This window comes from Lutjanus erythropterus, chromosome 12 (assembly GCF_056507025.1).
Source record: "Lutjanus erythropterus isolate fLutEry1 chromosome 12, fLutEry1.hap2, whole genome shotgun sequence".
Classification (NCBI taxonomy): domain Eukaryota; kingdom Metazoa; phylum Chordata; class Actinopteri; order Lutjaniformes; family Lutjanidae; genus Lutjanus; species Lutjanus erythropterus.
In genome coordinates this window covers 8,584,943-8,611,961 of record NC_139328.1, presented here as the reverse complement: position 1 = coordinate 8,611,961, position 27,019 = coordinate 8,584,943, and the positions used below count along the sequence as shown (strand labels likewise).

At 41.6% G+C, this 27,019-nt stretch overlaps 1 protein-coding gene across 4 annotated transcripts in view; it reads left to right on the top strand.

Annotated features, from left to right (window-relative positions):
* camsap2b (calmodulin regulated spectrin-associated protein family, member 2b) overlaps positions 1 to 24,934 on the top strand; it is a 52,541-nt gene extending 27,607 nt beyond the window's left edge. Inside the window, exons 5-22 of one of the 4 annotated variants that reach the window (XM_084733234.1) lie at positions 4,171 to 4,312; positions 6,361 to 6,500; positions 10,175 to 10,265; positions 10,404 to 10,508; positions 12,310 to 12,379; positions 12,500 to 12,784; positions 13,657 to 14,386; positions 15,417 to 15,563; positions 15,655 to 15,883; positions 16,745 to 16,928; positions 17,018 to 17,744; positions 19,970 to 20,106; positions 20,565 to 20,779; positions 20,870 to 20,969; positions 22,054 to 22,119; positions 22,799 to 22,914; positions 23,014 to 23,132; positions 24,221 to 24,934. In XM_084733234.1, coding sequence (XP_084589360.1) covers positions 4,171 to 4,312; positions 6,361 to 6,500; positions 10,175 to 10,265; positions 10,404 to 10,508; positions 12,310 to 12,379; positions 12,500 to 12,784; positions 13,657 to 14,386; positions 15,417 to 15,563; positions 15,655 to 15,883; positions 16,745 to 16,928; positions 17,018 to 17,744; positions 19,970 to 20,106; positions 20,565 to 20,779; positions 20,870 to 20,969; positions 22,054 to 22,119; positions 22,799 to 22,914; positions 23,014 to 23,132; positions 24,221 to 24,520 — 3,903 coding nt within the window. In that variant the 3' untranslated portion in view covers positions 24,521 to 24,934. Of the gene's footprint in view, positions 1 to 4,170; positions 4,313 to 6,360; positions 6,501 to 10,174; positions 10,266 to 10,400; positions 10,509 to 12,309; positions 12,380 to 12,499; positions 12,785 to 13,656; positions 14,387 to 15,416; positions 15,564 to 15,654; positions 15,884 to 16,744; positions 16,929 to 17,017; positions 17,745 to 19,969; positions 20,107 to 20,564; positions 20,780 to 20,869; positions 20,970 to 22,053; positions 22,120 to 22,798; positions 22,915 to 23,013; positions 23,133 to 24,220 lie in introns of all 4 variants that reach the window. The other 3 variants (XM_084733233.1, XM_084733236.1, XM_084733235.1) reach the window with 3 other exon arrangements.
* The last annotated feature ends 2,085 nt before the right edge of the window (positions 24,935 to 27,019 follow it).

Sequence of the window (27,019 nt, the reverse complement as noted above, 5' to 3'; positions counted from 1 at the left end):
ACAGTTTAGATCCAACAGGTAACAAAATGTATATGGAGCAAACTAAGATATGTTTGTCTTCAAAGAGCTGCACGATGCCTTGAGTGGCTGAATCACTTTGGAGGGAGCTTTTATCTGCTGTGGGAGTTTCTTGGCAAATTTTCTCGCACTCATTGTCTGTTTTTGTTTGGATACAGTGAGAGTCATCAGTGCCTTACTGCGATCGCTCCGTAAGCCGATAATACACACGGGATATGAGACCCATTAGACACACTCAGGCTTTGTCAAAGGCAACAAGTTACAATGAGGGAAGAAGAAGAAGAAGAAGAGAGTCTTTTAAAGAGTGTGAGGAAAACTCTGTACACTCAGTATCAGTCAGCTGCTTTCCTACTCCATGCTCCATCACACTGCTCCCTCTCTGCATTATCAGCTCCAACAGAAGTCTATTCACTGACGAGGACATACTCAGAGGAGATAATTTCACACACACAAGCCTGTGCGAACACACACACACACACACACTAATGGATGAGCACAAGACACATCTCAGTGAGTCTCGTCTATTCTGGGACGGTGTGAAAAATCTTTAACTGCTGTCTTATGACCAAGTGCTCAGCATTTCTGTGTGTGGATTCTGTGTTTGTGCTCGACATAGGTGCTTACACAGAAGACCGAGACTGATGTTGGATCGCTGTAAGTCAATGTGGAGGTTCTGCAGTCATATAAATCTGTTTGCAACACATCTCGAAAACATTTCAACAGATTTTAATAAAAGTCAGTGGAATGTTTGGACAGAGGTCAAGACATGAGTGATTACCTTTTGGGGCAGAGCCACATTTTTAAAGGGTTTGCTAACAAGATAGAATTTTTTTGTACTTTATTGTGTCGGTACATATATTTAATGCATTACCTGCTATTTAAGCACTTTGAAACAGTTTCTAATGTTTTTACTTTTTGTGGTCCCCCACCCAAACAGAAGACACTGCATACATTAACAAAAAAGTACAGTATATACCAGTATAAATGTTACTGATACCCATACATTTTTCCATGTACAGTACAGTAATTATACTCTAGAGCACCTACATGTATAATCATACAAGAAAAGATAAAAAAGAAGAGAGAAAGGACTGTAAGTTCTAACTTTTGTTACCATTTTACTGCACACAATAGATAGATTTTTTTTTAAAAAATCTGGTTATAAAACCGACTTCTGAACATGTCTGAGCAGTGACTCACTAGAAAATTTTAGTTTTGATTGGAAAGTTTTGCATGGATGTGCCTGAAGTGGAGATGTGAAGTCTGTATTTTGTACGGTTGGTTGGTTTGTACAGTCCACTACTTTGGTCCTGGCTGCAGTACATCAACAACTATTGGATGGACTGCTGTGAAACTCTGCACAGACTCTCATTTTCCCCAGTAGATGAAGACTACAGACTTTGGTGACTTTTTCTCTAGCGCCACCAGCAGATTTATTTGCTTTGTCAAATACTTTGGTTTGTGAGCAAATACCTGCGAAAGTCCCACCAGACTGAGCTGTACTTTTCTGTTTGCTGATTAGTTAGCATGTTAACAAGCTAAACTAAGGTGGTGAACATGATAAACATGTTTTAGCTCAAAGCATCCAAAATACAGCCTCACAGAGATGCTAGCATGGTCTCTTAGTGTTGTTTATATTTATTCAGGGCAAATTGCATTGTTCCTTTGTATAATTAAATATGTTCTCTTGGTTTCTGTCTCATTAAAATAACTGTAGTATTGAGCTTTATCAGAAGAAGAGCTTAACCAAAAGTCAAAGACCTCTGTGTGCACAGGTAACCTGTCATTAGTTATACAAGTAGGCAGGTTAATGGAGTCCCCGAAGAGATGAAAATACATATTTTTCCTGTTTTTCCTCAACAGCTATGTCTCCTTCCAGAAATCATGACCCGGTTGTTCAAAATAATCGACAAACCCTGCTGTGAGCCGTTTCATGCAGGAACTACTTTCTTTCTGCAGTAGATTCTAACAGAACTACTGACATTTAGTCCCTTGTATATTTGACAGGATGCAGAAATCTCTACAGCTGATATCTCTAAAACTCTGCATCTCACACCAAACAAGTCTAGACAGATAAACAGCACTACAGGCCAGGGGGAAAATATGTATTTTTAATCCAGGGGCGAATTGTCCCTTTAAGATCAATGCTTTTTCATAAAATGTCATTCATCTCTATAGAATTTTTCTGGTTGGATGATTATAAAAGGCTAGAGCTGTATTTTAGGAAAGCACCTTTTTGTAGCAGACTTTCTTTGTTGAGCCTGGGAGGGGAGACAAAGTTATTTGCTTGCAAAGTAATGTTATATGTAAGAAGTTATTTTCAGATGTATGTGGGCTGGTCACATGTAGGTGCATGACACAACTAAATATCTGCTACTCCAGGAGATGTGTCTCATGATTATCTACATTATCTCTGTGTATTTTGATACAGATCCACATGCACATCATAATTGTTAAAAAGTATAATATTTAGAGGATTGTACAGCTTTTGCATAACCTCTACTCTTGGAGTTCTTTCTAATGTTAAGAAAGGGTTTGTCTCCAGGTTTTAGCTTAATAGTAGAAAAACTTTTTTCCCTGTTGTCGGCCTAACGCCTCTCCCACTCTCTCCTGTTGTTGTCATCATCCACCATCAAGTCTCCTAGCAAATGGTACTGGAGATTAGTACCTGTAAGTCCATCCATTCTGAAGAACTCCTCTTCACCAACCACAACCAGCATCATCTACCTCCTCTCCATCTCCTCCCAAACCTGCAAGGAAACACCCATTCATGTTCTCCCCTCAGTGTCTCTTGTCATTGCATGTGGCCCTGAGCCCCATCATGCATCAGTCAGACGCCTCCCACCCCGTCCCACCCCCACAGGCCTCGTCTCCACATCCCCAGGAATGTGACTGACTGATATAGAAACGTTTTAAACTTGAATCACTCTCAGAGTAACGGAAACTCTACCTAGAAGAGCGAGTACAGTCCTGCAGGCCTCACCCCGAATTGGCCAATTTATCATTTGTAAGACTTTCCATTTAAATCATATCGGAAAGTAGTGCCACCGCCCCAATATTGTTAGCTAGCTATTTTGTTTTGTCTGGAGTTTCTGTTGTCTGTGGAAACCCATTTCTGCCAACATAGTTTAAGAAAAGTCCCGTAAGCTGTTATAATGAGCAACTTTCTCAAAATAATGAGAAACTTTGTCGAAATAATGACTTAATATCTCAAAATAATGAGACAGAGCTTAAAAATAATAAATGAGAATCTACTTAACTTGTAAGTCATTGTTTTGTGAATGTTTCTCATCATTTTGAGATACTAAGTCATACTGGATCACACTGGTAGAAATGGTCTTCCATAGTTGTTTGTGTTGTGCAAATAAAACAAGTTTATTTTTTCTTCTTTTCTATGGGTTTAAATTGGCTGCTGTGAAAAATAAAACTGTCAGAGTGTATTATGTTTATACAAAACCAAAAGGAACGAAGGACAACATTTTGTTCCTCAGAGCTCGATGCACAGACTGAGAGGCTGTCAGACAGTCAGAGCCGCTCTGATTAAAGCCTCCGTCTTATTGCTTGTAAAATGCAGACGTGACACCACTCTTGCGAGTGTTTATGGGCAAACTGGGAGCAGTGATGCCCTGAAGACATATGCAGCCGTATGGTCCCTGTGGGTTTACGGGCGCAGGGAGATGAACAGGAAGAACGTGTTAATGTAGATTTTTAATAAACTTTAAATCACATGCATTGTCTGCTGCAGCATCCCACCCCCACACAGATGTATAACACTGATAACAATGCATTTGCTACATGCATTTTGTTCCCCTCCTTCTTTAGAAAACTAACATCCTCACAAGCAATCAAAGAAAGCAAAAATAGTGCTGAAGTGTTATGATTGCATCTTTTTTTATCCATTTAAATCTAAGATGACTATGCAATACTGTCTGTTTCGTGATTATGTGCATGATCAGTTTAATCTGCATTATTTAAGTTGAGCCTGAAGCCCACCCTCTGCCTGAAATTCCTCAAATTAACACCTGTTTGTGTGACTGTGTGTGACTGAGGTGTGTGTTTGTGTGCGTGGGTGCAGCAACAATCAGAGAGCCAACTGTATCCACCCCGATGACACATATAGGTGATGTCTTTGTGCCGTTGCCATGGTTGCAGGCTCGTTACAGGAAGGAGCATGCCCAGCAGAGGAGCGCCCCATCGCTCCCCCTGGTGGAGAACCTGCTGAAGGACAACACAGACGGCTGTGCCCTCACCACCCTGCTGCACTTCTACTGCTCACAAACCGTCAGGCTGGAAGGTGGGACCGGCTGCTCGATCTGTAACCACACCCACCTGACATCACTAGCCACGCCCTCTTTTACTGTAATTATTACAAAAAGTAAACAGACAAGACTTAAGTCAGTTCAGCTATTAGAAATAGGGAAGAAATGATATACAATGAGCTAACCACAATGATTTCCAGTCATGACTGCAGAGCACAAAGGATTCTCTTTCCTGCTCTCACTACAATCATACATCTGAGTAGGAGACTTTAAACAAAGAGCATATTTATCATCAAGTTACTCTTATTTTCTGAGGGCTTTTTGTCTTGTGAAGATATGTAAAAAAGTAAATCAATTCAATAATAATAAGTACTGCTAGTGTATCAGCCTTTTGCGGTGGCTCAAACTCTCCAAGACCCCACAGGGTTCTTCAGGGTGCCGGAAATCCTGAAAACCCTTGAATTTTGATGTAGTTTTGTCAACATTTGAAAAGTGCTTTGATTTTATATAAATGCTTGAAACGGCTTGAAATTAAAATTGCATTACTTTCAGAGTAAATCATCACCTGAGTAAATAGTTTGCATTTTAGATGAAGAAATAAAATAAGTCGGAGAGGTTAATTGCTTTTGTCTTTGTCTCGCTTTGCTCAAGCTTCGTTTGTCTCTCTGCGCGTGTCTTCAGTCTTTATTGACGTGTGTCCTCTAATAGAACTATGAATGGAGGCCAACACATGACAGCATTATATTTTTATATAGTCAAAGATATTCCATCAGTTTCTTCCTTTTAGTCCAGTTATCCAGGTTGTGTAAAATGACTTGAATAACTTGATGATTTAGAAAATTGGTACCAAAAGAACATATCGTGTAGGGATCTGAATCCAAGCCAAGGTTTCTGTACAAATACTGGTATTGAAAATTTCTGAACGAGATACCCAGCCCTAGTTGGTGTTGGCTTGAAAATAAAAAATAGAAATTCAAAGGAGATATTGAAACTAAAGTTATTTGTCAAGTACTAGTACTAGAGCAACATAAAGTTAAAGGAGAAATCTAAAATTTGTCATCAGAGATTAAAGAAACATGCTAAATTGAAATACCAGCTTCTCTGATGTCGACGCCACAGCGTTTAAAATAATAGAGTTAATAATAGAGAGGAGAGAATCAGGAGAAAACAACTCACATCAACCATAGACTCTATATAAAATAGGATTTCAACCTATTTACTATACTGTTTATGCTTCAACTCGCTATTTGGGCTGCAGTACTTGTTTTTAGACAGGCATTTCTTACATATTGCTCTTTTAATGCCCCTGCTTTGACTTTATGTTGTTTCTTTTAATGATATAAAAGCAGGATATTGTTCAGGATACTGACCCACGAAAGACCCTGAGAGGCAGAGAGGATTCATGGAGAACGAGTGCGAAACAAAGAGAAACAAAGACTCGCTTCCTCTCAGCTCGCCTGCGCCCTCATTTCTAAAAATGCTGCCCCGGGTTGGGTTGTGATTGGTCACGAGGGCTGTGTGATGGAGAACCGTTAGAGGAGTAGCTGGCTGCTATTTCAAAGATAAACAACTCTCGTTTTGTTGCTCCGAGCCTCTTGGGATTGAATGTAGTTCACAGGGAGCTCATACACATGTGGACCAGATGTGGACGCAAGTTAAACTTCGTTTAGGTCTGCCTGCTGGCAGCTTTATTCACTCTGAAAGTAATGAAGTACAGTAGAGTACAGAATGACGTCATGTTTGGTTTCAGACGTTGTAACATATATGGGCTGTCGTTACAGTAACGTCAGGGGATAAAAATCCTGATGATTCACCCAGAAGGAGTTGAGGAGGGTTTGAAAACTTGCGCAATGAATTGTTTCAAGGATTTAGATTGATTAAAATCAGCTACTGCTACCGCATGGCACAAATACTAGCGGGAAAACTGGGGTAATTTTCCTCCCATCTGTTCTTTTTTTGAACATAAACTATGCCTTATCTTTTCCTCGCCTTCCTGCATGGCCTTTGTCACCACCACCCCCTTCTCTCCCTCTGTGTGTGTGTTTGTGTTTGTGTGTGTCTGACCCCTCCCCTGGCTGAGCAGATATCTGCCTCAAGGAGACCATGTCTTTGGCGGACAGTCTGTACAACCTCCAGCTGGTACAGGAGTTCTGCAGGAACAACCTCAACCACTGCTGCCACTTCACCCTGGAGGACATGCTCTACGCACATGCATCCATAAAGGTAGGGAGGCATTCAAACACTTGAATACATCAGAAAATAAATGTGTGGGATGTGGAAAGTGCTATATTTATAATATGGACTGGGTAAAAGAAAAAGAGTAAGTGTTTGGGGAGTGAGGAGAGTCAGGGCTGGAAATTACAAATAGGCAAAAATGAGTCATGCAAGGAAAAGTTTAATAATGAATGTGTGTGAGCAGGGTTTGCTCTCACAGGGGTTGGTATTGTGTGTGTGTGAGGAGTTATTAACAGGGACATAAAGATCATTTTGCTACATTGAGGACTACTTTGCTGTAAGATTTAAAGGGATACTTTGGATTATTTTAAGTGGGGTTGTATGAGGTACTTATCAACAGTCAGTGTAGTAGCTACAGTAGATGTGGGTCGACACACCCCCCACTTTGGAAAAGCAGAGAGGAGTACCAGCACGGAAACTAAGCAATGTACAGCTGTGGACAGGGTCAGCAAAGAAAGCTATTTCAGACACTTAAATTGATATACAAATATATCAGTATTGCTATATTTAGAATATTTTTAACACTTGACCGTCAGACAGCCTTTTCTGATGGGAAACCACCGTTATATAAGCCGAACATTGCTCTCTGCAACCAAAATCCATTGGTGAAATATGAACTTTTACCTCGCAGATCACAGGAGTTTCTCTTCTACCTCTGCCTCAATCTGTTAGTTTGTTTGTGTCACTGAAAACTTAAGTGAATCCGAGCTTTTAAAACACCAAAGTCACACAGTAACGCAAACAAACTAGAAGATCAAGTCAGTGGAAAACCAGCAACTCCAGTGTTTTGCGAGGTAAAATAAAATGACTGATTGGTTTGGTTGGTTTTAGATAGGGGTGGGAATCTCTACTTGGAGCCCCATAATTTGATTCGATTCCAATTAAGAGGGCTACGAAGCGATTAAGCAATGGGGATGCTGGTCGGATGGTGTCCATCTGCACTTTGTCACGCTCAGCAATCTTTACCAAAACTCAAGAAGTGGACTAGTTTCACCATCCAGTTGGTTCACCTGTGAGGAACTGCTCCCTACACCCTAAACCTGTCTTTAGGAACGTACTGCCTGTATTACAGAATTGTTACATGTGATCATAATGTCGAGAAATGGGTTTTAAATTTCTGATTATAGGCTTTTCTGCACAATTCATCATCTTTCAAGAAAATGCTGGTAGGGCTGTCTGACAGCAGAGTAAAGTTGAAAATATTGTAAATATAGCGTACACTTAGGCTTACATTGATTTTTTTTAAAAATAGACCTGGCTAAAATATATTTTGTTGCTACCTCCGTCCACAGCATTACATTACTTAGCTTCCATGCTGGTACTCCTCTCTGCTTCTCCAAACTTGCCGGCTGCCATCTGTTCTAGGTCTAATACTCTGATTATGGATGAGAAACTCATACAACCCCACTTCAAATAATCTGAACTATCACTTTAAAGAATATAATATGTGTGTGTGTTGGTGCTTTTCTAGTACAGACGCTGCAGGCCAAATACCACCCCCCCCCCACCCCCCCTTCTCCCTAAGACAGAGGACAGATTCTCCTCCGAGGAGATTCACAATCCTGACCCGTCTCTGCCTGCCTCTCTTGTTCTCACCCCTCTTGTTTTCATCAAACAACAAAATCATCTGTGAAAACACAACTGCTGATTCACTCTGTCCTCAGGCGTTAGATCTCCCTGTTTCACACACATTTGTATCTGATAATGAAAAAAAAAAAAAAAAAAAACCTTTACTGTACAGCTTTAAGAGCATCTCTGTGCCATCCAGACATTAGAAGAGCCCGTGTGTGTGTGTGTGTGTGTGTGGGTAAATAGTATGCGGAGAGCGTGGGCAGGAACATTCGGATTCAAGTCACGGTCCGAGGTGACCGGGACTTTCCATTCTTCAAAACAGCACAGCAGACGGGTTTCACACTTGCGCACTCTTTGCTCTGTATTTCTCTCTTCCTTACTCAGTCACGACACTGTTTACAGTGAGTGGTATATTGGCTGTGCTACAGTTGTACATTTTGACAAAGGAGAGGAGGGGAGGAGATGAAGAAAAATGGTCATGAGGAGAAGTTAAAGAGACTGGCACGCTGCCCATTCACCTCAGACTCACTGCCCACTGAATCCTAACTAGTGTGTGTGAGTGTATGTGTACATGAGCACTGAAAGGGGTAGTTTGGTTTATCTGAAGTGGGGTTGATAGTCAGTGTATTACCTACCATAGATGGCGGTCGACACGCCCCCAGTTTGGAGAAGCAGAGGGGAGTACCAGCACGAAAGCTAAGTAAGGACTGCTGTGGACAGAGTCAGCAATAAAACGTATTTTAGCCACTCAGAAAAGGTCCACCTGATATAATTAATATCACTTTAAGTGTACGCTATATTTAGAACATTTTTATGGCTTTACTTTGTTGTCAGACAGCCTTTTCTGATAGGAAACTGTCATTATATAAGCCAAATATCACTCTCTCCGAACCAACCAAACTCCATAGGGGAAATCAGTATTTTTGCCTTGAAGAGTACGGGAGTTGCTAGTCTACCACTGCCTTGATCTGTTAGTTTGTTTGTGTTACCGTGTGACATTGTTGAATCCAAACTATTGTTTTAAAACACCAAAGTCACACAATAACACAAACAAACTAACAAATTGAGGCAGTGGTAGACCAGCACCTCCCATAGTCTGTGAAGTAAAATGACTATTTTTACCTATGGAGTTTGGTTGGTTTGGATGGAGCGATATTTGTCTTGTGTAACAGTGGGTTCCCATCAGAAAAAACTGTCTGACGCCAAAGTAAAGCAGTGAAAATATTCTAAATATAGTGTACACTTATAACATGTCCACCTAAAAGAAAAAATGCCAGTTTAAGTGTCTAAAATAGCGGCTTTTGTTGTTAAACCTGTCCACAGGAGTTTTTTACTTAGCTTCCTTGCTGGTACTCCTACTGCTTCTCCCAACTGGGAAGATGCAACCCTACTTCAAATAATCTGAACTGTCCCTTTATTATATTACACAAAAAGGACTGTTGTTTATATGCTAAGTGGTTCACTCTACTGTATCTAAAATAAAGAAATAGAAATCCCGTATTCTTTGTTTTTGTCTTTCTATCCCTGCTGGAAAATAATTATGCTGGCCTGTGTATGTGTGTGTGTGTGTGTGTTGACCAAAAGCTTTCCTACAGATGAAATCCTCTTTAAAAGCCTCCAGAGGCTTTCTGTTTATAACATGAATGCATTATCATTGATGTGGGTTACTCACACGCTGCTCTGTGCACCCATGTGTGTATATATGTGACATATTTAAACTAAACTCCAGATGGTGTTTTGGACAGTTCTCATGCGGCGTATGGCTATGACATTAAACCACTTAGACAATGAAACATGCACTGATATTCAACTACACACACACACACACACACACACACCTGAGCCTGTTACCTAGCAACAGTTGTCAGGCTGTGACCTCACTGATCTGTCTAAATGTTTTATAATATTCCTCTAACATCTTTACAGAGACACACGAAGAAGGAGCCGTGACTGCAAAGAGACAAATGTTGTGCTAATGACATTAATAAATTACTACATATGTGACTGCAACATTAACCATGAAGGTGTATGTGTCTATGTGTGTGTCTGTGTGTGTGTGTGTGTGTGTGTGTGTGTGTGTGATCTTGCAGAGTAACTACCTGGTGTTTATGGCTGAGCTTTTCTGGTGGTTTGAAGTGGTTAAACCTTCATTTGTACAGCCCAGAGTCTTCAACCCAAACGGTACAGTGCAACCTCACAATAATATCAGCATGCTGTTGTGACAATTTTGCCATGTATTGCATGCTAATTTTTAACTCCAATAATTACCTCGAGGCTGCAGTTGAATGTTGAGTGTTTGTCGTATGTCTCCTTTAGCAGCCTGCGAGCCTGTGTCGTCCTGTAGAAAAATGGCTCCTGTGTCCAGTCCAGTCAAACAGAGCTATGCAGACAGGCCCGACAGCCCAGAGAGCATCCCTGCAGAAGGTAAAATATCTGTTATCAATCTGGGATGTGCACACATCTGTTCTCTAATGGCTGATTATTGAGTGGTTTTCCAAATAAATGTTGCAATGCCTGCAAGCCAGTTCAGACAGTCAACTTGAGCTGCACTGCTTTACACACACACATGCTACATTCTCCATATAACATACAAAACATACCTTCACAATTTGGCAGTCTATTTAAACTGCAAAAATCCCCCATCTCTCCTACTGCCTGTCAATGCCACTGCTTCTCTTTTATTTTATTTTATTTATCTCTCAAAGACAGTGCATATTAATGAACATTGCTGTTAGCCACAATTTCACACACTTATTGCTTTTCATTCATACTCCCTGTTCAGATGTAAGGCTGGCGACCTAAAATCACTTTACAATTAAAGTTAGACTGTGCAACATTGTTGGTAAATGCACCATTCAAAGTTGCCGCAGTCCTCAGGCTGCGCTGTCGGTGTGTAAAACTCTCTCTGTAGCTCTCGCAGACAGAGAGCAAAGGAAAGACAGACAATGTGATTTAACTGTTGGTTGCTGTTTCTGACCTGAAAGCCTGCATGCTGTATTGGCTGGGGGCTACACACCACTGCCAAACAGCCTGAAGCACAGAAATGTCCCGAGCACAGCAAAACATGAGAAAATAAGAAAATACAGGCAGAGGGCAGGATCTCTGCAGATACAGACACCGTCACACACCCTGAGTTGGTCATAAATGATGATTTAGAGGGATGGAGTCTATACATAGTTTTTTTTAGGAAAATGTTGCAGACCAGGCCTTTAAGAAACAGATTTATAACAATAATCATGATGTAACAGAATTTTAATTACTGTTCAGTCAAAGCAGAACACAGACATGGGCGGCAAGAAAGCAAAGCAAATCACAGACCAACAAGTCAAAAACAGCACAACAAACAAACACAAGCAGGGGCAGAAGAGAGAATAAAGTTAGAAAAGTATGGTACAGATTAAAACCACACTGATCACAAACTGGGTTCCTGTCTTTAGTGATCATGTGGGCAGAGATGTCACAATGCAAGTTTGATTGGTTCCTCTTGTGAATAGAACAGTTTTGGTATCACTACTCTGTTTAACACAGATTCCACGGAACAAGTTTGTCCTTTATTTTCTTGAATTAACCCACACTGTGCATATGTTTGTGGTGCTTTAATACAAAAAATATATAATCACTGCTATTAGCTGTTGCCGAGGGGCATGAACACAGAGCAGTGGAAGGAAGTGTGGATGTGTTTTGTTCTGAAACCAGAGGCCCTCTAGTGGCTGATTTACAGATGTGCAGTAGCTCCAATGCTGTTACTTTTGAGCCCTAATTGAAAATATAGCTATTATATAGTATTTAGTGAAGTATCATTTATTTAGGAAAAATCTTATGTGAATTAAGTACCCAGAAGAAAAGGTGTGGAGGAGACAGTTCAGATCTCCAGACTAGCGTGGAAAACCAGGGCCTGGCTCTCTCACTGGAAGTTTCAAACATGTAAAACATTAAAATATAATAATTATCATTCATTTATGTCAAAAAAGGAGTCGGAAAAATCCTTATGAAGTCAGTGAGAGAAAATAATCAGAGTAAAACAAACCTACACATCCTGTCTTATAATGCTAGCTGCTGTCTCTGATCATCTATCCCATATCCATTCAGTATGTTATTTTTAAACATTTGTTTAAACTTATTTAATGTTGAACATGTTTTCATTTTGTCATTAGTCTCATTTGTTTTGTTGTTAATTGGTAAAAATCCAGTAAGAAACTCAAACAAATGTTTCTGTCTCTAACAGGCATAATGAGGAGATCTACCTCCATGTCCTACGTGGACGGCTGTGTCGGGACATGGCCCAAAGAAAAGCGGTCAGTGCCTAAAAACTCCACAGTTGCACCGCTAAACTAAGTGATATTTATTCACCTGCACATGGGAAGTTGTCTGTTCTTTCCCTGTTAAAATAACAATATATTTGCATCCTCCCTCAGCTCCTCCTCACGGGGAATCTCCTTTGAAATTCCTCTGGACGGAGACCCGACACTGCCGTCCTGTGAAGCTCCGTCCCTGCGCGGCATGACCCGCTCTGCCAGCAGCGACGGACTCGGGTTCAAAGTTCACTTTGCAAATCGAGGGGGAATGAAGCGCCACCTCTCCCTCATGCCCGTCAATGTAAACGGACAGAGCAGACACATCCCAGAGGAGGAGGACGAGGACTTCACCTCCCGCAGGCCGCTGGGGAGGAACAACACGTTCTCACTCAAGAACCAAAGCAGGTACTGCAGAGAGATGTGTCACATTATGATTTTAAATGACAAACTTCGAATGACAGCCTCTCATTTGCATTAAGAAAGACAGAAAGGCAATAAGAAATGTAAAAAGAAAGTTTGTGGAAATAAATAGGGCGAAATGCTAATGTAAAATGAGATGTGTGCCCTCTCTCCAATATAAGGGAACCAGATGGCACTCGGCTTGTTGTGCTCAAAACGCCAAAAATACATTAAAAAAAAAAACCTCAATGTCTGCAATGTCTGTTTCTGGAAATCCTGACCTGGATACTCAAGATAATGCACAGCCTTTGTTGTGAGTATTTTCATGGAGGAACCACTTTCTTCCTACTGATCCACGCCTGCCAACTGCATCACTGCGCAGAACGAAGCGTGCATCTACTCGTGGATGAGAGGGTACAGTTGTCACGAGCATGAACCTCTCACCACTTAGTAAATACGCACGTCCTTCTGTGTGGTGATACAGTTTGCGGGTATAGTTCGGTAAAAAGAACATGAAACTAAACGTAACTGCTTACAACAAGGTCTGTGGATTATCTTGAAAAGGCAGACATCTCTTCAGCCGATATCTTCAAAACTTGCACCAAATCAATCTATTTTTAATTTTGGGGTTAAACCTGTCTTAGACCTTAAATTTTCACAGTGGTGATCTTAACTTTTCTGAGCTGAATTTATCTGCTATTTAATGGCTCAAGCAAGGCAAAGCTAATGTAAAATTATGTCCAAACTACATGAAGAGACTTTAATGTAAGAAGGGTATCCAGTAGTTTATCTGACTCTGGGTAAAAATAGTAAAAATATCCCAAAGCTGACTGTTACTTGAAATAACCATCAGTTAATTTGCTCAAACCTGTCCCCAGGTACTCCAATGGCGTCCTCCCAGACAGCAACCACAGCCCTAACAATCACCACGGCAACCACAGCGGCCACATCAGCCCATCAACCCCTCCGAGCATTGAGGAGGCCCTGAAGATCATCCACGACACTGAGAGGCCCCACGCCAGCCTGGGCGTCGGGGAAGGAGACAACGGCTTCTTCCTCCACAGTGGGGAAGCTTCAGACCCTCCTGGGGCCCAAGGTCCAGGAGACGACGCGGCCTCAGCTAAGGCTCGGCTGAACGACCACGACCCCAACTCTGTGTCCACTGATGAAGTGGACACGGGCATCCATGTGAGGACAGAGGACATCCAGAGCTTGGATGAGGACTCTTCTTCTCTGAGAGACTATTCGGACATGGACCCAGACTGCGAGGCCATGACCCGGTCGTGTCCTCTGTCTGACCGGCCGGAGCGGGAGAGGAGCAGAGAAGGAGGACGGAAATGTGTCGGCGACGGCAATCCCGACGGTGAGAGGGGAGACGGAGGTGAAGGGAGCAGCCCCTGCCCCAGTTCAGCGCCCACGCTCCCCAGATCCCACACCGCCAGCCCCGCCTCGTCCTCTGGAGGCTCTGGAGGCGCCATGGTCCGGATGACGAGCTTCGCAGAGCAGAAGTTCAGGAAGCTGGAGGGACGGAGCAGCGGAGGAACCACACCAGAGAGCTCGGATCTCAACGTGCCGTATACACAACCCACAAAAAATATGTCCTCTCAGGTTTGTGTCCTGATGTGTCACCCGCTCCTCAATTTTGTTTAAAGGGATAGTTCTGATTAGTTAGATCAGTGTATTGGCTACAGTAGCCACACCTCAAGTTGAGAGAAGCAGCAGGAGAACAGAAACTTAGCGATGTACTGCTTTGGAGGGTCAGCAGCAAAACATTTTTTAACCACTTTAAAAAAGGCCCATCCAAAAAAATCCAAATCAGTTTAAGTATACGATATATTTAGTATGCTTTCACTGCTTTATCTTGCCGTCAGACAGCCTTTTCTGACAGGAAACTGAGTCCATTGGCAAAATCAGTAATTTTACCTTGCAGAACAAGGGAGCTGCTGTTCTACCGCTGCCTGGATCACTTCATTTGTTTGTGTTATTGTGCGACTTCTGTATTTTAAAAAGGCTACTTTAGATTTATATATTTATACAGTTTAAAGTTACAGGGACACCACACATTAATAGATATTTCTGTAAATGACAGATCGTTATTGCAACTCCTGTGTCCTGAAAGTAAAGTAAAACTACATATCTCGTCTGTGGAGTCTGGTTGAGTGAAAGGGGACCATCAAGACAGGAGAGACCTGGTGGTTGAGTGATATTTGGTTTATATAACGACAGTTTCTGTTAATAAATAAATCTAGAATACACATAGACTGATATCGATTTTTTAGGTGGGCCCTATGAGAAAACGTTAAGTATCTGAAGAAAGGATTATAAGGCCAGCAAAACTTTTTTAAAATCATTTCAAAACTTAAGGGTTTGACTTCGATTCAAAACTAAAATATTTAGTGAAGGTGATTGCCTTGATATTACGAGTTTTCTCAACTCTATTTTTAGAGTATACATTGCTTAGCATCCTCTCTGCTTGTCCAATCTGCAGGCGTGTTGAGAGCCATCTATCCAGCCATCCACTTCAAATAATGCAAACTGTCCCTTTAAATTACACTTTTGTTGTAGAGTGAAAAATACAATTTGCAGTGATGTGGATTGTATGATATTAATGTGAATGATCTTTGCACTTCTTTTCTAGATCTCTACACCCCCTCTGCCAATCACATCTCCGTCTCCAGTGACGCCTTCCCCCAGAGACCCCTCCCACCTGATCGCCTCAGAGATGATTCAGCTGAGGATGAAGCTGGAGGAGAAACGGAGAGCCATCGAAGCCCAGAAGAAGAAGGTAAACATACAGACAAAGAAACATACCCACCCCGTATAGCTTTTAAATATAAATGTTCACTTCATGTTGCTCTCTTCACGTTTTTCCACAGGTGGAAGCAGCTTTCACTCGCCATCGTCAGAAGATGGGCAGAACGGCCTTTCTGAACGTAGTGAGGAGAAAAGGAGTCACTGCCCCTCTCAGCCCCAGCTCAGGTGGAGAAACTCCTTCTCCTGAGCCGCTCAAATCATCAAAGGAAAGCGGCCAGGGCGGCATGGAGCGGGCGGAGAGGTGCAAGCCAGACGGAGCAGCTCCTAAATCCCCCTGTGAGGATGGTGGAGGTGAGTAAACACAGCATGAACGCAACTTCAGTTCCCTTTCACACCCGTTGTTCGGTTCAGTTGGTCCAGGCCAAGAGGAAAAACAGATGCATGGTTTGTACTCACACCGGCTTTTTACAAACAAACAATAGTGAGAAAGAAGTTATATGGAAGCTCAATGATTAGACAGTTTTGATGATGTCACCCTGTTTCATCAGCTCTGCGTGGACCCACAAGGAAAAAACTAATTCTGGTGACTGACAGCAGGTTGTGCTGCATTTCATTTGTATGTTTAGGTTCTCTGGTGTCACAAAGAGCTTGTGATTAAATCATTAAATATGGAAGCGCCGACTCAGCCCCTTGTTACTTTAGTTTTAATAGATTTCAGGTGAATTACTGACTATTTTTATTTTACATCATTGCACACCACCTTCTCAACATCACATGAACATGAAACACAGAGAGAGGGAGAGTTTTATATTTTACTTTTTCATTTTTACTTGAGAAAAGAAGTTCAATCTGTGCTTTTACTTTTATCAGAATCTTTTTTTAAACAAGTATCTGTCCCTCCAGGATCTTGCTTTTTGGAGGATTGTTGCAGCTTTTCTAAAAATTTGTGAAGCACATTGCAATGTTTTCTTGCAAAGAAGTTGCGGGATCACGTAAAAATTCCAAAAAAAAAAGAAGTGTACAGAAAATTGTTGAATGGCAATGACAATGAAAAACCTTGTAAAAAATACAAAAAACTAAAAAATAAAAATAATGATTGGTTTAACTGCAGGAAGCTATGATGATTGGTCAAACTTGTGAAAAAGTTGTGATGATTTGGACAAAAATTGCATCAGTTGTTAACTGTCCTGTGTGTTAAATGTGGTGACACAGGTGTGACTCCAGGAGAAATCGACCTTGCAGATTACACTCGCTCCATCGAGAGGCTGAACACATCGCTGGGCTTCCTGCAGACGGAGATGCAGCGTTTGGCCCAGCAGCAGGAGAAGATCATGGCCATGAGAGAGCAGCAGCAACAAGCCTGGGTCATCCCTCCTCCTGCTCCGTCTCCACACAGGTACAACTTCATGATGGACGTAAATACCTTTACTGGAAGTATAATATACTGTGAACACTTACAGGACCTTGTTGTTTTTTTGGCCGCAGGCAGCTGCGTGAGTTGCGTAGCAGCAGTGTAACAGGCCGGGGATCAGGCCGAGGCTCCGTCGGGTCTTTGTCCCCCATCCTCTCTTCCTCCGGTTCTCCTCACGCTCCCAATCGTTCCCCTGCTGGCATCAAGCGGCGACCAGCCTCCTTCCATGCCAGGACACCTCGGACTCCGCGACCGAACGATCTGAAGGTCACACCCTTCAGTCGGATGCTCAACACCCCCACCTCAGTGGACAGCCTGCCCAGACTGAGGCGGTTCACCCCGAGTCAAACCCAGCTCAGCTCGTTTGCCTACCTGGGTCACGACGAGGGGCCGGGGGGAAGCAAGAAGGAGGAGGACAAAGAAAACACGAAGGACAGAGAAGAGACAGTGGCAAAGAAGAGTGCTGGCACTCCTCAGCCTTCTGCTAAAGACGCGGCCAAAGAGAAGGAGGACGAGGGAGAGGAGGACAGAAAGCAGGCGGAGCAGGCTCAGTCGAAGGGTGACGTCAAACAGACGAAGTCGTCAGAGGTGTTGTGTCAGCCGGTGTCGGAGAACCAGGGGCCCACAGGCAGCCGGGTCAAAGAAGACCCCCAGGACAGGAGAGACCTGGTGGAGGTGCCTCTTTCTGGGCTCAAACCTCCAGGAGGAGCACCTGGCGGTCAGGAAGTGACGGGAGAGGGAGAGTCAGGAGGAGACGCTTATGGAGACGACCAAAAGATGTGCTGTGGGTTCTTCTTCAAGGTGAGCTGGACCTACACAGTTATATACATCAATTTATGTTTAATCATAATCCATGTAATAGTTTCTCTTTTATAACACAAATGTAAACAGGGTCTGAATAGGACCATAAAATGTTTTATAGCCTTGTCACTGCAAAAAAAAAAAAAAAACAGCTCATCCTATCATTTTGGAAAAAGAGCAAAGTTCCAACTTTGAGACTGTGGCTCACAGAACTGATGGACAAAACACCTTGAGAGAAACAAGTTGTCATTTAAGTTATGTACTAAGTAAATATGTATTTTCTGATGTTTCTACAGTATGGTTGTTTATATGGAAAAAAAAAAAAGCATGGCAATACCAGGTTTCCTGCCATGTTTGACTGAATAAAACAACATTAGAAACAGGTTTAGCCATAAACTTCAGCCATAAACTAAACTAACATGTATTTGGTTTGCTCTCTGTTGCCATTTTTTAATGACCTGCTTGTACTTACTTTTTTTTAAGCTTCTTCATATTGATTCACTTTAATGATAATAACTTTTATTTATATTGCAGCTTTCATACATGCAACTCTTTTACTGTGTGGCATTAAAAACAACACACAAAAAGAAATACACACACTAAATAACTTCATAACAATAAAATAACATAAACAAAACATGAACAAATTAATAAAAACAGAACAAAAAATTAAAAGCAGCAGTATGGCATTAAAAAATAGAAAAATAAATACAAAACATAAATTCATGAAAAAGAATAAGAGTAAAGATCTGAGTCAAAGCAGAGAAATGAAAGTAGTAAAAATGACCACAGAAAGAGTTTTTAAAAAAGTACTACATTAACTAAATGCCTGCCTCTATAACTAGGTCTTCGGTTGATTTTTAAAAATATTAACAGAGTTTGCATGTCTAAAGTAACTGGGCACGGCCTTTCATGGTCTTGGAGCGTAGTGGTTTGTGTGGGCTTCTGTAGGAGCAGTTAAAAACCAGCATCAGAGGATCTAAAGTTACTCTCAGGGTTAATTAGAAACTTGAGTGTCACTGTACTAAAACTGCTTTTGGACTGTGGGTAAAGCAAGAGCACAGGGACACATTAATCACTTTAACTCGGTCCAGTTTTAGGACAACTTAACACTGACAGCAAACAAATCAAAAATAAAGTGATCTACAAAATAAAACTTAACAGAAATAAATCTCATCTCAGTCAAAGGTTTTGAAAAATAATTCTCGTCTCATAATATTTTGGATTTGAGTGACGTCAGTATTTGATCAGTATTTGATCAGTATTTGATCAGTAGCCAGTCACCTTTTATATTGTTTCCAAGTGAATTCAACTTATTTGCAGCAGATGTTTTGATTTGTCATAATAAAAACTAACAGGTGGTGCTAATAGCATTAATGTTGGTTTCATACCTACAATTACTGCAGTGCAGTGCAGCAGTTAATCATGTTATTAGTTGCACCTGTGTGTACCAGCTGTAAATGTCAGCCGTGAAAAAGCACTAAACTCCACCTTTTTTAGTTTTAGAGCCACTGCAGTAAAACACATGATATACAGAGTTAATTAGCGTCTCATTAATAATAGAGTCTATACAGCCTGATGGTGCTGTATGCAGGTAGCAGCGACAGGAAGCGTCTCCCACTGTGTGAGCTGGAACAACATGTGCAGCGTTGTGCCTGTTGAGCCATGAGCTGATCAAAAACAATGCATGAATGAAACTAGGCCAAAAACAGAACAGCCAGAACACAGACGCATGGTACGCCATTAGAGCTTTAATTATAGAGCAATGTCAGGCTCTGTGGACAGAAGGCAATTACACTAATGCCACATTAAATACCAAATACCACTAGCCTGGCAGCCAGACTAATTCACAAATGTGAATTATTGTATCTGCCAGAGCAAATGAAAACATGAGCTTGACAGATTTGTCTGGTTCCCAGGCTAAAATACTACCCTAATTATTACAAATCAGTGTGTTCCCTCTCATACTTTCCTCCCATTTTTGTTGAATGTTTTTGTCTGATTATGTTTATATTGTGTTATTGTCCTTGAGGAACCCCTTTGAAAACAAGATGGTACATCTCAAGGGCTTATTCCTAATAAGAATTAATTTCCCACAATAAATTGAATTTTTGAGGGACGACATTGACAAAACAATTACACACCAGGACATTTTTTCCATAATAACCTAATAAACAAAGTAGTAACTCATCAGCTGACTGATGACTTATGTGTTTTGTCACCAGGATGATGTGAAGGGGGAACAGGACATGGCAGCAAAGAAGGCAGCTCTGCTGGAGAAGAGGCTGAGGAGGGAGAAGGAGGCTCAGGAGAGGAAGCAGCAGCAGGAGCTGGACCAGGAGCAGAAGAGGGAGGCTGCACGGTCTGTCTGACCCGCTTACTTCCTGTCAATTTGCCAGTTCTTACTCTCAACTGGTTTACATGTACACTGACTTTCCTCTATTATTCTGAATATGTGGTATATGCTGGTATTATTCCGTTTTAGGGGCTTTCTTCAGACACATTTAGAGTGCGTCTCAGTTGGGGTTTTAGACATTTTGACTTAATGAGTTACACTTCTTTACATGTACACGTTTTTTCCACACTTCCACTTTTCCACAAGCCTTTCATATGGAAAAAAAAGTAAAAGAAAGTTAAGATAAGAATAGAAATGTTAAGTTCTGTTGTCTTTTTCAGAATAATTGCAAAAACCAAAATATTTTGTGCATGTAAACGTAGTGACTGTCCGCAGGTTTATAGCAACAATACATACATTATGTCTTTAGAACTTGAGTGTGCAATCATACAATAAATGTTTATGTTGGTCTCCTCCTCCTCCAGGTTGAAAGCTGAGGAGGAGCAGCAGAAGAAGGATGATGAGAAGGCGAGGAGGGAATACATCAGGAACGAATATCTGAGGAAGAAGCAGCTCAAGCTGATGGTGGACATGGACGAGGTCATCAAGCCTCGATCCGGAAGTCTCAAGAAGAAGCCGCGGCCCAAGTCCATCCACAGGGACGTCATGGAGTCGTCCACTCCGCCTGTGAAAGCAACAGGTGAGCGACATACAACACGCGACATCACCGTATGACGACTACTGATCCGTGCTCCACCTGTCCTGACCCGTCCTTGTTGTTGCATTGCAGGCGTGCGTCCTCGAGGCTTCTCGGTCTCAAGTGTTTCTTTGGCGTCTCTGAATCTGGCCGACAACGACAGAGACCAGCCAAATAACAAGAAGAACAACAGGTAAGATCACTGAGTTTTAGACTCTCTTACCTTGTCGTTGATTTACAGATCACAAATGTAAGAAGCACAACATGTTGACCAATTTACAGCAAATTTAAAATTGATGAAAGTTTGTATTTTGCATCCTTGAATACTTCACACTGTGTACTGCTGTGCAAACCTGAACTCTTGTGGTTGGTGGGTCATATTTAATCATTTCACCTCAGTTCTGTCATCCTCTGCCTTCTTACCACCACTCCATTCTCATCCTAAGTCAAAGTTACTGTCAATGTTTTAAAGTTGAGCTGACCTCTCCCTCTGTTTACATGCAACTCATTTTCATGCACCTTTTCTTCAAGCTTCTTGCAGACTTATATTGTTCTCTGGTATAAATCTAGAAAGTCAGATAGAAATGTTTGCCTCGTAACATTTTTAGGTTCCTGGACAGTCATGATGTTGAGGTTGTTTTTTTTTAATGGGGGGGTGTCATTTTGTGGAGTTTGATGGAACGTTTAGGACGTTCTGGGAACATTTAGGGGATCATTTTTATATGGCTGATCTCTAGGTCTCTACATTACGTTCTCATAATGTTTGCAGAATCTTCAGTGGCATTACAGGAACCAAATAATGTTCGTCGTGTTTATATTCTTCCATCAAATTCCCAGAATGTTTTCAGAACCTTTACATATCCAAACGTTCTATTTAAGCCCTCAACAAAACGTTCTCATATAAACAAATATGGGAACGTTATGTTTCCTAAAGTCCTACAGGGAACTTTGAACTACAGCAGCTTTTATAACCAAAAGGGCACATTTAAGGAACATCTCCAATGTTCTGCGAAGGTTCAGGACATCTGTCACCTTTTGAGAACTTTTAGGGAACGTTACGCAAAGGTCTCCAGAACGTCTCCCTCCTGTGCAGATTCTTCTATTTCATCGTTATTTTTCAAATACCTATTCATTACTACCATTGTGCCATGCACTCCCACATTTAAACATTTCATTTCTGTCACATCCAGACATCACATACTCTGCTGTGACTTACAGTTCCTGATGACGAGGTCATTTTTCTCTCCTTTCTCTCTATTTTGCCTGCATCACCTCAGAGGCAATAAAGTAGCTTCTGCTCATATCCCGTTCTATCTAAGCTCCCCCAAAGAAAGAAAGGGAAGGTTAGTAACACTCTGGAAAGTGGTGCTTCAGCAGATGTGGCTCCATGTAGAAACAGCTCCATGTAACTAGTCTGCATTTCATTAGATGTTCTTTCGATGTAGACTCACATGACAGTAGACAGATGTGTCAACAGTGAAGTACATGAACACGCTCCATTACTGCAGTTTTTGCTTCTGCATTAAGGTACATGCTGTAGGACCTGTGTGGCTGAGATGTTTCCGCCTCAGCTCTCCTGCTCTCCACCTCTTCTCTGTCTCTTGCAGTATTGTTCTCAGGCTGTTGTTTGCTCTCCTCTCTATGCTGGCTGCCCTGCGCTTCACCGCTGTGTTTGAGTACTCGAGCTCATCTCTCACAGTAGCCATAAAGACAGCGCTGAGACTTTGCTTTGCTTGGCTGAACATGCCTTTCTTGTCCCTCGCTGCACAGCTTGGTCTGAGTATGTACAGTATGATGTAATGCGAGACAACAGGCAGGGTTTGGAGAATTGTGTCACAGTGTCTGACCTTGTTTTACCACATCTCTATCTGTGCGTGTGTGTGTGCATGTCTGTCCCTGCAATCTGTCCATGTATGCTCTCGTATCTCCTACACGCTTACGTGTGTCAACCTTTATGTGTTTGTTGTGGATTTTTTGTTGTGTCTGTGTGTCATTTGTCGGTCTGTGTGTGATCGTCTCCAGGCCGGACTCTGCAGAAGGTTTTTCGTCTTGTCCTTCGACTGGGAGTCGAAACGGAGAGAAGGACTGGGAGAATGATTCCACCACCTCATCCACTCCCTCCAACGCTGAGTACACAGGTATAAGACATACCTGTTGTGTTGACACAGTTCATTTACAGCTACTGTACATGACGTGACGTTTCACTTTTGTGATCTCATGGCTGTTCTGTCCCGCAGGACCCAAACTATACAAGGAGCCGAGTGCCAAGTCCAACAAGCACATCATCCAGAACGCCCTGGCTCACTGCTGCCTGGCTGGCAAAGTCAACGAAGGACAGAAAAACAAGATACTTGATGTATGTTTTGCAATTATGTCCCTTTATGTGTCTTTGCAGATTAAATAACCTTCTGCAACAACATTTGGCTCTAAACCCAGACTAAACACTGATTTTGAAATAGGAAAGACATTGCTGTTAAAACACCTGTCAACTATTTGGGCTGTACACTTGATGGAGAAGCAGGGGGTGCGGGTGTGGCCCTAAAAGTGGTACGAAAAGTGAAGGCCAGAGCTTTATTCTTGCCTGTTCTTGGACAGCAAAAGTCAGAAACTCATGGCATCCAGCGTAATTCAATGCCACTTCGATCAGCTAACGCAACCTGATGCTACAGTCTTTCCAACTGAATTATCCGTATCCCTGTCCGTACTCAGAACTGGCAAGGATTAAACCAGAAGTGGTAACCAGAAGTTCTTAATTAAAGACTGACATTTATGTGTTGATCAGAAGCTGTAAAACAATCAAACAAGTCTTTTTTTTTCATATTGAGCTTTAGATCAATGTTTTTGTTAAAGAACTATTCTTCAGTGAATCAATGAAGACAGTACATGGAGTATTCATTACCCAGTGAGGATTTTCTTTCACCACAAGTGCAGATATTGAAACTTTTTAACTTTGATGATACTTCAAACTCGGAAAAACTACATTATTTCTACCGAATACGTCTTTCAGCCAAGTCCTCAGTCAACTGTAATAGCTAAAAATAAAACTAAAGGTCTCCCAAAATAAAGTGATCAGAGTGGTTTTTGCTCTCGGTCCAAGAGCGCATAGGGAGGAACCTGTTCATGAAGTTCAACCGTCTCCCTGTGGAGTCCAGAGTGAAACAGGTCTGGTCAGGGGGGGCAACATACACCAAATGGCCACATGCTTGAATTGAATTCTGGTCGCTGTGATAAGGACTTAGTATACGTGGCACACACTACCAAGCGAGGTACCGGGGTTCACGGTCCTCTATGACAACTAGCAACAACAAGCACCACAGTGGAAATAAGAGCTATGACTTGCTTGAATTATCCTTGATGCTCTTTTAATTGTACACGTGCATCAACCATTAAAATGACCAATCAATAAAAAAACAAATAAGGTCTTTTCTCTGTGATTTTCTGCAGGAAATGGAGAAATCCGAAGCCAATAACTTCCTGGTGTTGTTCCGTGACGCCGGATGCCAGTTCAGGTCCGTGTACACCTACTGCCCCGAGACGGAGGAGATCACCAAACTGGCCGGCATCGGGCCGAGGAGCATCACCACTAAGATGATCGAGGGCCTGTACAAGTACAACTCGGACAGGAAGCAGTTCAGCCAGATCCCAGCCAAAACCATGTCCGCCAGCGTGGACGCCATCACCATCGCCAGTCATCTGTGGCAAACCAAGAAGCAGGGGACACCCAAAAAACTGCACCCGAAGTAGTAGCTGGACGGCCGGGCGAGATTTGGACACGCTTTGTGGATTTTACTGTATCATTAAAGGACACACTGTCCCACTGTAAGACATCACAACTGGAATGTAGAACACAAACGGGCCTCACAGACGTTACAGAGTTGACTTTTGCACTCTGGACAACTTCAATGGGGCACAAGTGTGTACTTGTCAGCATGTGTATCAATGTTCTCGTGTGCCAAAAAAGAGAAGAGGCGGACCCATGCCTTACCTAGTTGAACCACTGAAGCAGTGAATGTCACGCCTCTGAGAGAGGCCGTTTGGTTTCTATAAGTTGATCATGTGTGGCCTTATGCTTGTTTTGTGTCATATGGATGCGCTGTGAGTGTTGGTGTCATTTTGTCAGCGCCTGTTGAAAACACCTGTTGTGATACAGAGGAGTTTGTGTGTACTCGCAAGGCTGGGATCAGATTACACCAGGTTGTTAAAGGGATAGTTTGGGTTATTTGATGTAGGGTTGTGTGAGGTGACTCAAAAGTCAGCGTGTTGCCTACAGTAGATGATGGTCGACACGCCGCCAGTTTGAAAAAGCACAGAGGAGTAACAGCTCAGAAGCTAAGCAATGAACTGCTGTAGCCAGGAAAAAGGTACTTTAGCCACTTAAAGGTCCACCTAAAATAATGTCACTTTAAGTTAACGGTATATTTAAAAAATGTTTTCACTGCTGTACTGTGCCATCAGACAGCCTTTTCAGATTGGAAACTGCCGTTATATAGGTCAAACATCACTCTTTCCAAACGTACCAAACTCCATTGGTGAAATCAGCAATTTTACCTCACAGAACCCAGGCGCTGTGTGTCTACTGCTGCTTTGATCTGTTAGTTAGTTAGTGTTATTGTGTGATCTCTGTGAATCAAAACTATCCTTTTGAAACACTGAAGTCACACAATAACACAAACAAACTAACAGATTGAAGCAGTGGTTGACCAGCACCTCCAGTGGTCTGCAAGATAAAATCACTGATTTCTCCTATGGAGTTTGGTTGGTTTGAAGAGAGCAATATTTGGGTTATACAACGGCAGTTTCCCATCAGAAAAGGCTGTCTGACAGCAAGATAAAGTCGTGAAAGTATTCTAAATATAGAGTGAACTAATATTGATTTTTTTTCTTAGGTGGACCTTTTTTCATTGGCATGTTATTGCTGACCCTGTCAACAGCCGTACTTTGCTTAACTTCCATACTGGTGCTCCTCTCCGCTTTCTCCAAACTGAAAGCATGCTGATTACCATCTACTGTAGCTAATACACCGACTACTGATCACCACCTCATACAACCCCACTTCAAATAATCTGAATTATCCCTTTAAAAGGGTGGCCTGTCTGATCTGTGATCAGGAAGAGGCAGCATTTTTGATGAGAGTTTTGCTGCTACACAGGCATGTGTTTTTGTTTTTCTTTCTTTTTTTTTTTTTTTTTTACATGTGACTGAAACACTTATAAACAGTTCAACAATTTGTGTATGTGTGTGTATAGTGAAGTGCCAAGAAGAGTGAGGAAAATACCTCAGTTGGTGATTGCAATTACTTTCCAAAAGTGTGGAATGATGAGATTATTGAGCGTACAGACGGAAAACCATCGAACAATTCTGGAAAGCACCTGCAATAGACTCTTAATTTATTTCGTTTTGATAAATGCTTTGAAGATATTTTAAAAAGGCGTCTTAGATTTTATCCAGAGAAACATAATATACTATGCGTATATAAGTTAAATTAATTTGTATATGATGGCAGATCCATTCAAAATGAACAAGTCCGCTTGTAGTAGCTTTTGAGTAGCTTTTATAATTTATGTGTATCAGTATGTTGTCGTTTTGGGGCCTTTTATTGTGCTACAAATGCAAAAAGTGTGATCACTCACCAGTATCACTGATAAGACTATCACCAGTAGTAGAATAGATGGAAATCCCACTCTATGTCATCAGTCTGTGCAATTTACGAGTCATTTAAGTAATCACCATCGATCATGTTGCAGTCAGAACTAACAGATACTCAAAAAGCCACTTTAATGTGGATATTGTCTTAATATTAGATCTTAAATGCCCTTAAAATAGTCCACAATTGTAAATAAATGAATTCACCTATGATAGCACTTCAAGACCCTGTCCACTGTCGCTGACCGTCATGCTCGTTACTTTACTTTGACTTTTTTTTTTTTTTTTTTATCATGTGTTCCTTCAGTATGTGTTGACACTGTACAGATATATTTTGGCATATAGAAGTATTTTTTGTAATGACATTTACCTGTCGGAGGTGTGTACTAATGAAGCAGTACAGTGAGTGTTGAGAGCGAAGTGACGTAAAGTCTTATAATGAGGCTTTGTCGTGGTATTGTATGAAACCCATTAAGTATACTGAGAAAAATCATAGTATTTTTTTTTTCCAACTCTGAATTCATTTTCTTTTCGATTTACTAAATATGCTCAACTGTTCATGGATTTTTGTTGTTTTTCTATTCCTTTGAGCTTTATTAA